This window comes from Arctopsyche grandis, chromosome 13 (genome assembly GCF_051622035.1).
Source record: "Arctopsyche grandis isolate Sample6627 chromosome 13, ASM5162203v2, whole genome shotgun sequence".
NCBI lineage: Eukaryota > Metazoa > Arthropoda > Insecta > Trichoptera > Hydropsychidae > Arctopsyche > Arctopsyche grandis.
In genome coordinates, this window is record NC_135367.1 from 5,324,667 (window position 1) to 5,337,920 (window position 13,254).

Below are 13,254 nucleotides of genomic sequence, written 5' to 3' on the forward strand. Positions count from 1 at the left end.
GCCCAAATTGTGAAAAAAGTCATGTCCAACCACAATTTACTCCACACTCTCCTTTCTCCCTATGTCTGGCATACCCTTAAAATGAAAGTGGGGTAGTGGATGAAATACTCACATCTGGTGGCGAAGGCGTCGATGTTCTTCGTCTTGCGGATGTTGGGGTGAAGCGTGTCGTGGACGAGAGCCGTGACGGCGTCCAGCAGACAGTCGACGTTGGCCGGCGAACGCGCGTCCGTCAGCTGCGACTCCAGCGCCTGCAGCCGCCGCTTCCTCTCCTCACCCACCCCCACCCCTGCACCCGCACCCGTCTGACCCTCCATCCCTCTTCACGCGGAAAGAGGGGCGGCCGCGGCCACTGCCGGCGACAGCGGACAGCGACACGCCCGCGCCACTTGGACACTCCTCCTTGGTGCTCCTCACAACACAACACCCCAACACAACCTCACCTACACTCGCACTCGCTCCCGCACTCGCATTCTCACCGTTCCAAGCGAGTTGGTCGAATATCAACATACCGAACGACGACCATACCTAATGTCATACATACCTAACTGCAGTTTACCTAAATACAAATTGATCGAATGAAGGTTGTTTTACGTTGACGGATAGATGGCCGTACCGCAAAATTGGGCCCGTTGGTCTCGACGCGCAGTTGGCTAAGTGAATCGTTCTCCTATCAGAAAACTGAGGATCCGTGCGTGGATCATACATACCTACAGGCGTCTATCTTAAGTGTGTGCAAACCAAATTGGATACATATCATTCAAAATGAAATAAAAGTCAAATTTTATTTATTAAAAAGCATTTTAATTATTACAATCTCCGTATAAGAATCAAATCAGCCAGCAGCATAGCTCGGACGTTAAGCTTCTGCTTACCGTCATGAAGGTGCCGGGTTCTATCCCTGAATGAAAATGAATTTTTCAGAGTATGCTGTTGGTCAGACCTGGATTTGTGACTCCAGGTTGATCGTTTCCTATCAGAGTTTGCCAATTTTCTCTGATTTCATTGTTGAAACGGTTCCCGGAAAAAAAAATTGGCTAAAAATCCTTCCTACCTACTATGTCACCACTATTTGAAATTTGATGAATGTACAATAAAAATTTATGTACAATTCATAGATGTCTCGTTAATTTGCGAGTTTTTTCAGTGTCTCGCAATTCAACGACTTATAATAAAAAAATGCTGCATTTGTATTTGTAATTGGCCAGGAAGGCGCATTGGGATTTTCCTGTAAGGCCTTCCTGGTATATATGTAAAATAAAATAAAATTACGATGGTAGTGTTGGTATACAGTTTGAAAATCTGACGACATGCATTTATTACATATATTTATTATTACAACTATTCATATAAACAATGTTAAAATTATGGAGGATGAACGCATGAGACGACTGGCATGTTAATGCACGTGTTTATTATATGACAGCTGAAGACAGAGTGGGTAGCGGCTCTCCGAACCCAGCCGGGTTGGTCCCCACTCGCAGGAAGGCAACCAAACTCGACCATGTCGTATAAGCGAGCCGCCACATCACTCCCCCCCCCAGCATCAGCGATACCAAAATTACAAAGAAACAAATTTTACAAAAGAAAAAAATTATTGTTACACAAAGAGAAAAAATTATTACGTGGGGAGAAAAAAAATTGTTGACGTGGGTCATCCGCTGTGTACATAGGTGTACCGCCCTGAATGGTCGGTAGATTCGAGGGCGGTGACGTCGCGAGCAGGACGGTGGCTGGTCCGATGGTCGCGCCGATGCGATGCTGCGGCGGCGCCGCTCTTCCGAGGCTCTTCCATGTCGTATAAGCGAGCCGCCACAAAATTATTATTCAAATGTATCACTAATTTGTCGCATGTTCCTTGCATAATTCATGGTAAAAATTTTAAAATCTGATATACAAATATATACAAGTGGAACACAAAATTGACATATTTGAATGATCGATTTGAATGTGATGCACACAATGGGTTATCTAATCAGCTCTAAGTAAGTACATAAAGAAAAAAAATATAAATTTTCAGCTTAATACGTTTAGGAGCATGGACAAATAGTTATTTATAATTTCACGGCAGCAATAAATGTAATTAAACTAATTAAAATGAATAAAACTAAACAAAGTATATAAATCATTAAATTTGACGTACTGTGTTGCGAAGGGCAAAAATCGACATCTTTGAAAGATTGATTTGATTGTGATGCACACAATGGGTTATCCCTTATTTTATTTTCAACTTTCAATTGTTTTAACCAGTTTAAATCACACCTACAATTCCATTCATTATCCGCAACGGTTAAAAATTCGTGTTTTAGGTCAACATCTGCGAAATCAACAAAAATGGATCGTTTCAATGTAGTTAGCTTATTGTTTGCTAATTGCAATTTTTTAAGTGATTTAATATGGAAATTTTCACGACCGATATGTTTGATTTTATTTGAGTCCAAATATACGAATTCAACATTTTCTACTTTAAAAAATGTCTGATCACCTATACTTTCAATGTTATTATAAATAATTGTAACTGTCGCAAGTTTAGGTAAAGGAATTGTACCAATTAAATTTTCTATATTGAGGGGAAATATCATTCCCTCCACGTACAATCTCGTCAAATTTTGTGCTATACCACTTAAAACATTTTCTTTAATTTGATCTATTTTGGATCTCTTTATTTGTAAGACGTTTAAAAATTGTAGGCCCTTAAATGTACCTTCTTCTAATGTTTTAATTCTTAAAGATACTAGTGATAAAGAATTTAATTCTTCAAAAATGTATCCTTCAAACGTATTATTTTCAATTTTGTCGATATTCGAAGAATTTATGATTAGATTTAATATACGGAAGCTTGTTGTATCAATCCAATTTTGGGACAGTGTTTTGTTTTCTACGAATAAATTTTTGATGTTGAGTTTTTTTATGTATCCTTTTGCGTTCGGAAAATTCTAAAAATTAAATGAGGATATTTATTTGATTATTTAGTTTTTCTTTTATTTATTACTAAAGACATGCAAATTATGTAATTTTTATAAAAGAATATACCTTGAATTCTTCTTCTAATATTGATGTCAAATCAGTTACGGTTACATTGTTACGTAATTCTGCATACAACGCTAGTATTTTCAGTGCTGCAATTTCGTTTTATTGAATCTTCCTTTTGTTGAATAGAATAGGTTCCGAAGACACACATTGATATAATCGTTATATACAATATTTTAACACATCTATTCGATATCATTTTGACCTTTGAGTGTCTGAAATTTAAAACATGAATATTATATATACCGGTTTAAAGTACGTACGAACAACTCGTTTTTCGTCAAACATACATACTCGTACGAACAACTCGTCGAATACATTGTATGCACATATGGAAAAATGTGTAATTGTGGTAATAATGACTCCTTTCTGCTGCTTTTACTTTCCTTTATTTGAAGAAATAGAAGAGGGACTGCCGGCTGGTGTATGGTGATTGGCACATCACCTATCGAATATTTAACTGATACTGATATATTTTTCGTGCACCGTCGGTATAAGCCCTCTATTTATACATTTGTACTAAATATTAGGTGGGGAGCGACCATAACAACATGAAGATTGTCCAACATATTTACATACGAACAACTCGTTGACTTTGTATATAAATATGTAACATAAAATCATAATTACACTGACTTTTTAGTGAATTCATGTTATGAATTACACATTCAAATTATAGCTAAAATTATACATTTTAGCTACATTTTCACTGGCCGCGATTAGTGAAATTATAATTTTTGACAGTGGAATCTTAGTGAAATGCCAACTTAAAATTATTATTTTATAAAAAATTTTATCATTCAATAATAAATTGCTTTACGTACTAAGAAGATAAAGTCGACCTGAAAGACATTTTAACATCCACCCCAAACTAAACGAAACACACATATGTATTATCGTGGAAATAGAAGAAAACTTTATTTTCATTTAACATTTTGAGTTCACGCAAATACATTGAAAATACAAACAAAATTGTGAAATACTAATTTTACATAGTAAAATACTAATTTTACGAGATAAACATTAACTATTAAGGCTTGACCGCACACACACAAGAGTATTTTTATTACATGACTTGATACAATAGTCAATTTTCTTTAACGTTAGTTGTTTTACATATTGATTATTCATATATTGAAAAGAATATATGTGTTCTGTGTTGTCTGTAATAAGTTGGCCATCTGTAATACCACTCATGAGTTTTTATTACATGCAAATGTTTATTATAAATTGGTTTATTTCTGTAACTTGATTAATAAATTATTTATTATTTATTGTATTGCTTGTTTCTTGTCTTGTTATTATTGTTTATATTTCATTGTGTTTTGCAATCTGCAATACATATGTAGTATAAATTACTAACTGATTTATATTTGTTATGTATTCATCATAATTTATATTTATTACGTATATTTAAAATTATTAATTATTTATTATGGAAATTGTATCAATCGTAGAAATTGTACTAGTCTGTCTATTATACATGCGTTTTCTTCTCACCTTCTTTTAATATTGATGATTGGAAAGCCAATTTTAATATATGTACAATAAAAAAAATCTGTATATCTTTTTTGATTCCTTTTTATTACTTTGTTTTATCATAAATTTTATTGTAAATATGTACATTGTTTGCTATATAATATAGTATAGTATATATAGCAAAAGATAATACAAAGCTAAAAAAGCAATTAATTTTTTCAATGTCCTTAATTTAGTTCACTCGCCATTAGGTGGGAAATCCTTTTTAAATCTTCTGTCGGGCGCAATATGTTGTATATAGAGTTTAAGGGCTATTTGCAAAGAAATGTTATAACATTTATCTGTCTATGTTACTACGCCATCTATTGATATCGCGTCGAAAAATTACTAAATAATAAAATTTACTACTATTGGTTTGAAACTCGGCTACTGCTGGTTTGAAACTCGAAATTAGGTGAATGTGTCATTCGGTATAAAGATATTAGGTGAATTTACCATTAGGTCAATAGATTTTCGGTAAAAGCGTCATTAGTGGAATTGCATTAGGTGAATTGATTTAGGTGTATTGCATTCGACCAATTTACCTGCTCCCCCCTAGGATTGCCTAGGGGGGATGTCGTCGACATTTCAGGGAGCGTGTCGCGAACATATTTACGACATTTGCTCGGCTCATTACTTTATTCAATTATCTTTCTATTTACCCGGCTTCGCTCGGTATTTGTAATATAAACCGCTTAAACATGGCCAATCTAACGTGGCAGCTCCCCAGGTACTGGCCGTAAACCAACGTGTGATACCGCTTCTTCTGTCATAACAAAATGCAGTGCATACCATCACCTCATAACCACTTTATTGTTCAATTATCGTACTCTACTCATAACTGGTCATCTAAATACGGAATTTTTATTGTTCGCAGCACACCCACACCCACACCACAGCCTTCTACGAATCTCAACTCCAAGCGAGATGACATGTCTAAACTACACGGTCACTTCTCTCGCCCTTCTCCATATTTTTATTTATTTTTTATTTTATTTTTTTATTTTACATATATACCAGGAAGGCCTTACAGGTAAATCCCAATGCGCCTTCCTGGCCAATTACAAATACAAATATATATATATATATGTAGAATTGATTTTTAAACGAGCCGAGATAGAGTGTGTGTGGTATGCCTGGGAAAGACCGGATGCGTGTTGTTATGGTCACTTGTTGGAGAACGAGCCCGAAGATATGTGTTAATAAATACATAGTTCTGACTTAATCTGCGTTTCACTTGGAATCCTTCACATCCGGATCCTATATTTGGGGGCTTTGTCCGGGATGCCTGAAGACATTTCGAGTGACAGCCAGAAACGGTCAGACGACGACGCGAAGTTTTGACAGTTGAGGTTAGGACGCGCGCGCGATGACGAGATCGCGTACGAGCTTAAAGGCGAAGCCCGTGACGTCGGTGACGTCACGTCAGCGAACACGCCACACGACGATGATGATATCCAGAACGATAGCGCCATTATCAGCGTCAGTTTTACGTCGGCTAACTGTCGTGGAGATGCAGAGGTTCGCGGACTTAGACGAAGATGATGACGACGACGATGAAGAGGAAGAAGAAGACGAAGTGCCATATTTTGACAGAGACAAATTCGAGACATACGCGCCACGGTTTAAGGGGATCGGCGGTGTGCCAATCAGCCAGTGGATTGTGCGCATGGAAGAATTTGCGAAGTTCTTCCACTGGACGCCCCTGGAGCAACTGGTCTACGGGAGAATATATTGCGTAGGAACAGCGAGAATGTTCCTGGATTCAGAAGGGATAATTATATCATGGACTATCCTTAAGCAGAAGCTGATAGAAGAGTTCCAGTGGGATGACGAAGAGCTCGTCTTTGAAGAACGAGAAATGCTTGCTCAAGCAGAGCCCATTGACTCCGATTCAAGTGGGGCCGGTGAAACACCAGACGACGAACCCAGGGTGACGGGGCCCGTGAGAAACCGTGAAAACCGAGAAAGACTGAGTTCACGATGCTACAATTGTGGTGGACGTGGTCATCTAGCAGCCGACTGTAGGTTTAAGACGAGAGGAACTCGTTGTTTCAATTGTAACGAGTTTGGGCACATATCAGCTCAATGTAACAGCACCAAAACAAAGACTGTCTTGACAATACAAGAAGAAATAAGAGAACCAGTCAGTATTCCAACACAAGAGGACGAGGCGAACATGGCTGATGGAGATGTAAACATGGCCGATGTAAGTGTCAACAGTGATGGTTTGCACAGAAAAAGACCTTTGCAGCAACGGGCTTCACGAGAGATGTCTGCTCAAAGAGAACTCATTGTTTCCAATAATGAACAGGACGAGGCGAACATGGCTGATGGAGATGTAAACATGGCCGATGTAAGTGTGAACGGTGATGGTTTGCACAGAAAAAGACCTTTGCAGCAACGGGCTTCACGAGAGATGTCTGCTCAAAGAGAACTCATTGTTTCCAATAATGAACAGGACGAGGCGAACATGGCTGATGGAGATGTAAACATGGCCGATGTAAGTGTGAACAGTGATGGTTTGCACAGAAAAAGACCTTTGCAGCAACGGGCTTCACGAGAGATGTCTGCTCAAAGAGAACTCATTGTTTCCAATGATGAAGAGGACGATGCGAACATGGCTGATGGAGGTGTGAACCTGGCTGATGGAAGTATGGACGGTGATGGTTTGCAAAGAGGAAGACTTTTGGATTACGGAGACATACCGTCTTCAAATACAGATGAACCACCCGATGATCAATTTAGAAAAGGATCTAAGGATTATAGTCATTTGAAGAATTCTGAAGATGAGAATAAAGAAAAGGAAAAACATAAAGACAAAGAGAAAGATATGGCTAAATCACAAGAAGGATTAAGGGACCCAGTCAAAATTTCAACACCAAAAGACACTGTATTCACTTTCAAGCTCGGTCGTAGTCGGATTGATGTTAATTCAATGGAAAAGAAAATAGAACCATGGATTGAGAAAAGACTTACTGGATGTATCAGTGAGCTAGAACCAATATGTGTTGACTTCATTTATGGTAAATTACTAGCAGAATATCTGTGGGGTGACGGCAGATTCATCGGACAGTCACAGAGAATCGCCGAGGGCATTGGATAGAATTTAAGTTGTACCGATGGAAGTGAAGTGTGCGTTTGTGAATTAGAAGATAAGTGAAATGCCTGGAGGGTTTTTAGTTAAGCCTTACTTGTAATTTGATGATTGAAAAGTGTAATGTTTTATTGCTTATTCTAGTATTTTTTGGGAAGTGCTTTGTATATTGAATCATGTTTTAATTTGGTTACATGCTTAGAAGAATATAAGATAACTGTATTGAAATGTAATTCTAGTAATGTTTTAAAATGTGATTGTTTCCGATGTAAAGATTTAACCTGTCATTGTAAAGGTATTGATTTTAATGTTTTATTGCTAATTCTAGTAATGTTTTGAAATGTGATTGTTTCCGATGTAAAGATTTAACCTGTCATTGTAAAGGTATTGATTTTAATGTTTTATTGCTAATTCTAGTAATGTTTTGAAATGTGATTGTTTCCGATGTAAAGATTTAACCTGTCATAGTAAAGGTATTGATTTTAATGTTTATTGCTAATTCTAGTAATGTTTTAAAATGTGATTGTTTCCGATGTAAAGATTTAACCTGTCATTGTAAAGGTATTGATTTTAATGTTTTATTGCTAATTCTAGTAATGTTTTGAAATGTGATTGTTTCCGATGTAAAGATTTAACTTTTGTCATTGTAAAGGTATTGATTTTAATGTTTTGTATTGCTTGTAATAACTTTAAATTGTAATTGTGATACCTTTCTGTTTTGTATTGCTTGACATAATTTTAAATTGTAATTGTGATGATTTATGTGTAACTTTAATTGTGATGTGTAACTTTATTGAAGATTGAATTATGTTGAAATGAAAAATTGATTTGTAGTGAAATGTGTAACGATTAATTTGTTATAATTGTAATTGTTATGTAAATTGTAAAATGATTGATGTATAAGTGTATTGAAATGTAGTTGTGATGATGATTGTAATTGTGATTTAAATTGTAATTGTGACAATTGAAAGCATGTTTAGAAGAATATAAGATGATTTTATGGAATGGAAGATTAAACATTGTTGAGGATGATAGAGGAAATGTTTTAAAAGAATGTAAGATGATACATTGTATAGAGTGGAAAATGAAATGTAAAAGAATGTGAGATGAAACATTGTTGAGGATGATAGAGGAAATGTTTTAAAAGAATGTAAGATGATACATTGTATAGAGTAGAAGATGAAATGTAAAAGAATGTGAGATGAAATGCTGTAAAAATATAAAAGACGAAGAATGTCATCCGAGGGCGAATGACAGTCAGGAATGACCGAATGTAGAATTGATTTTTAAACGAGCCGAGATAGAGTGTGTGTGGTATGCCTGGGAAAGACCGGATGCGTGTTGTTATGGTCACTTGTTAGAGAACGAGCCCGAAGATAACATGTGTTAATAAATACATAGTTCTGACTTAATCTGCGTTTCACTTGGAATCCTTCACATCCGGATCCTATATATATATATATATATATATATATATATATATATATATATATATATATATGTATATACATATATGGGGGTGGTATATGAGTACAAATATATATATATATATTGATTAGGTAATATCGGACCATTTACAGAAGATAGAATATGTAAAATCAAAATTGTTTTATTTTAAAAAACGGACAGATTTATAGAATTCACAAATATCAAAATGTCAATATTGAAGTACCTACCTAGTTCGTTTTGTGACCCTCATTTATTAAAAAATGTTGCTAATTTATTGAAAAATGTGATTTTCAGGAAAGAGTTGAAAAAAATAGAGCAATCTAAAAGGTCGGGCTGCGGAGCTGATGAGATATATATATATACCATCATCCTCGACATTTCACGAACTGAGCTTTTTGGCCAACGTAGAAAAACCCGTGCTGACTATGGTAATCATCTTGATTATATTACTACTTTTGGAAAATAATTTATTTATTAGGTACTATTCGACCACATCAACTTTAGTCTCGGCCCGATGATAGTAATTCGACAATGGACTGAAAACAACATTAAACACCATGAAGATGGCATGAGGGCGAAATCAGACAGCGGTGAATGTGGGACGTGGTTTTTTTAGATACATATTAGAAAAAACGTGGCATTCATCGAACGCGTACATGGGATAGTTTAGAATTTTATAAAGAAAATAAGAAACTTTTGAATCAAATTAGCAGTGTATAAATAAATATAGCAACAGAGGTGATGAAATTGAGTGAGAATGAAGATGATTAAATTCAACAATTAATTTTTAAGCGCACTTTTTAAGTTCCTAACTACATATGTATATTCCGGTTATTATGAAAGTGGAATAAGTCATATAATATTTCCTTTGAGATAATTGGACTTTTGTGTAAATTTGTTTTAAAAATTATTGTGATACCTTAGCCTTATGGGGGTCTACGTGACGAGCCGGAATCTGATATTACCGAAAACACAAAGATCGAAAATCGAAAGATCTTAAGTCGAAATATCAAAAAAAGAGGGTGCATGGTAAACGGTACATACTCACTGTATGACCGGCCTTATAGATATAATCTTTTCCCGCACAATTATAAAGAAAATTGTAAAATAAACATTTTTTTGTTAAATGTTCTCTTTTTTTGTCCATGACACTTGGCAACCCTAGCTTATGGTGATTTTCGATGATAGTGCGATATAACTAGAGGTAGGATAGTCACAGTGCTATCCATTGTTCCATTGTTGTAAATCCTTTGTAAAAAAGGTTCGGCAAACCTTTAACAATGCATTTACAACCTTTGAACAATACGCGGCACCTTCTGGGTCCGGTGACTAGATATAACCATGTCTTTGAATATATGTATATAAATATAATGTAGCATAGCAATATGAAAAATTATTACGGTAAATAATAATTACGGATCACAAATGAAATTATTTTATTTAAAAAAATCAATATAATACAAATATACATAAAAAAGAATAACAAAGATAGTAAAAAAATAAAAAGCAAGAAAGAAATATGTATAGTAAAAAAACTAGTAAATAATAATGATAATTATATAGGTTTACCTACCACGGTGTCTACAAGGTTACAAGGCTGTTCTTCTTTTCTCATCGAAGAAATACTGTCGAAACTCGTCTCTGACTGTTTTTGCATCTGACTTAGCATTTCGATTAAAAGAAGTGGAAAGGCTAGTTATTGTGTCTTTGTCTTCTTCTTCTAATGCAATATCATCAGCTACTAATACATATGGAAAATTCGTCGTGGTGTTGGGCAATGGACATGGCTCTGGCAAATTTAAATTGCGTTGTTCATAGAGTTCCCAAAATTTCGTATAGAATAAAACTCCACCATCTGAGATTTTTCCGTTTGTTCCTACATCAATCATGATGAACTCTTTTCTCGCATTAACCAAATCCATGAGGACAATGCTATAAAAGCTTTTATAATTGTAGTATGAGGGACCCTACATTCGAGGTTTAATAATTTCAATGTGTTTGCCATCTAGACTTCCAATGCATCTGGGGAAATTGTAAAGTTTTCCAAATTCATTTGCGATTTCGATTCATTCTGCATCTGTTGTTGGCATCTGAAAAATTTTAAATTAATTTTTTTTTTTTTCAGGAAGATTATTCTCAACAACACCAAAATGAAGTAGTACAAAAAGAGTCTTTGATATATTCGTCTCTTAATGATGACGATGAAGGTGCCGAAAATAACAAAGAATAGGCCGAACAAAAAAAATGAGCTGCTTGCACAAGCATGCACTATACTGTCTCGGCCCATTGTTGAATCTCCCCAAACTTCTTTCGATCTAATGTGTGCGTCCTGGATTGAGAGTTTAAAAGGCTTAAATCCGAAACTAAAATTAGATAAAGCACATGCCATAAACAATATAATATATGAAGCTCAAACGAAAAATTTGTATTATACTGAAATTAATAATTCATTATCTCTCACATCTTTATCAAACTCATCGCCACATGTTATCCACATACCCGAGAATACTAGCTTCAATTCACCCAAAATACAAGTAATAGAAGGGTTGGAACCATCAACACACATTACCAAACGTCCGCCAATTATCCACATTCCTAAAAATATTAAATACAATCCGGGTATATGAATAACAGAAGGGTTGGCTTCAAAAAATTTTATAAAACATCAAACAACATCACACATAAACATAATCATCTAGTCATCATTTATTTTTTACATACCTCCTTTATTATTGTATTTCATTATAATTTGTTTTTTTGTTTATGTAAAATGTTTACTATATAATAAGTAATATAAATAAAGTTTTTATATTACTTTGGTTTCTATTTTTACCTTTATATACTTCTTGATCATCGGGCCGAGACTAAAGTTGATGTGGTCGAATAGTACCTAATAAATAAATTATTTTCTAAAAGTAGTAATATAATCAAGATGATTACCATAGTCAGCACGGGTTTTTCTACGTTGGCCAAAAAGCTCAGTTCGTGAAATGTCGAGGATGATGGTATATATATATATATCTCATCAGCTCCGCAGCCCTACCTTTTAGATTGCTCTATTTTTTTCAACTCTTTCCTGAAAATCACATTTTTCAATAAATTAGCAACATTTTTTAATAAATGAGGGTCACAAAACGAACTAGGTAGGTACTTCAATATTGACATTTTGATATTTGTGAATTCTATAAATCTGTCCGTTTTTTAAAATAAAACAATTTTGATTTTACATATTCTATCTTCTGTAAATGGTCCGATATTACCTAATCAATATATATATATATATATATATATATATATATATATATATATATATATATATATATATATATATATATATATATATATATATATATATATATATATATATATATATATATATATATATATATATATTTGTACTCATATACCACCCCCATATATGTATATATGTACATATATATGGAGAAGGGCGAAAGAAGTGACGGTGTAGTTTAGTCATGTCATCTCGCTTGGAGTTTCGATTGGTAGAAGGCTGTGGTGTGGGTGTGGGTGTGGGTGTGGGTGTGCTGCGAACAATAAAAGTTCCGTGTTTAGATGACCAGTTATGAGTAGAGTACGATAATTGAACAATAAAGTGGTTATGAGGTGATGGTATGCACTGCATATTGTTATGACAGAAGAAGCGGTATCACACGTTGGTTTACGGCCAGTACCTGGGGAGCTGCCACATAAGATTGGCCATGTTTAAGCGGTTTATATTACAAATACCGAGCGAAGCCGGGTAAATAGAAAGATAATTGAATAAAGTAATGAGCCGAGCAAATGTCGTAAATATGTTGGCGACACGCTCTCTGAAATATCGACGACATCCTCCCAATGCAAAAGGCAATCCTAGGGGTACTGCCCGAGCTATGGAGGGGCGTCGCGTGGCTCGCGGATTGGTGAAAAATTGGAACACGCTGTATGTTTCCACGCCGTCAAATACCGCGGTATCTACCGCTAGTGTTAACGCTGCCATTTGCAAAAGCTTTTATGTGTTGATTTATTATTTTTTTTTTTGTTATATTATATTCTGTGAATGTGTGTGTGTGTGAGTGTGCGTTTGCTTTTTAGGTGAGTGTATGTATTTGTGGTTTATGTGTGTGTGTGTGTGTGTGTGTGTGTGTGTGTGTATGTGTGTG

The 13,254-nt window shown here is 35.0% G+C and overlaps 2 protein-coding genes and 1 long non-coding RNA gene across 7 annotated transcripts in view; 1 reads left to right on the top strand and 2 right to left on the bottom strand.

Annotated features, from left to right (window-relative positions):
- Positions 1 to 580, bottom strand: part of Rok (Rho associated coiled-coil containing protein kinase) — a 34,147-nt gene extending 33,567 nt beyond the window's left edge. For all 4 annotated transcript variants that reach the window (XM_077444627.1, XM_077444628.1, XM_077444626.1 and 1 more), the window contains exon 1: positions 113 to 580. In XM_077444627.1, coding sequence (XP_077300753.1) covers positions 113 to 317 — 205 coding nt within the window. In that variant the 5' untranslated portion in view covers positions 318 to 580. The remainder of the gene's footprint in view (positions 1 to 112) is intronic.
- Positions 581 to 1,278: 698 nt separating this feature from the next.
- Positions 1,279 to 3,509, bottom strand: LOC143921373 (uncharacterized). The gene is made up of 3 exons (XR_013261426.1): positions 3,325 to 3,509; positions 3,034 to 3,245; positions 1,279 to 2,936 (listed from the first exon to the last, which is right to left on the bottom strand). It is a non-coding gene; the product is annotated as an uncharacterized LOC143921373 (long non-coding RNA).
- Positions 3,510 to 5,310: 1,801 nt separating this feature from the next.
- On the top strand, positions 5,311 to 11,907 carry LOC143921532 (uncharacterized). 2 transcript variants are annotated; one of them, XM_077444860.1, is made up of 4 exons: positions 5,311 to 5,332; positions 5,426 to 5,581; positions 9,389 to 9,522; positions 11,220 to 11,907. In XM_077444860.1, the coding sequence occupies exons 1-4, from the start codon at positions 5,328 to 5,330 to the stop codon at positions 11,246 to 11,248; spliced, it is 324 nt and encodes a 107-aa protein (XP_077300986.1). In that variant the 5' UTR covers positions 5,311 to 5,327; the 3' UTR covers positions 11,249 to 11,907. The 2 variants fall into 2 exon arrangements, with proteins under 2 accessions (XP_077300986.1, XP_077300985.1); XM_077444859.1 differs by having other exon boundaries at positions 5,311 to 5,581; positions 11,220 to 11,906.
- Positions 11,908 to 13,254: the final 1,347 nt, after the last annotated feature.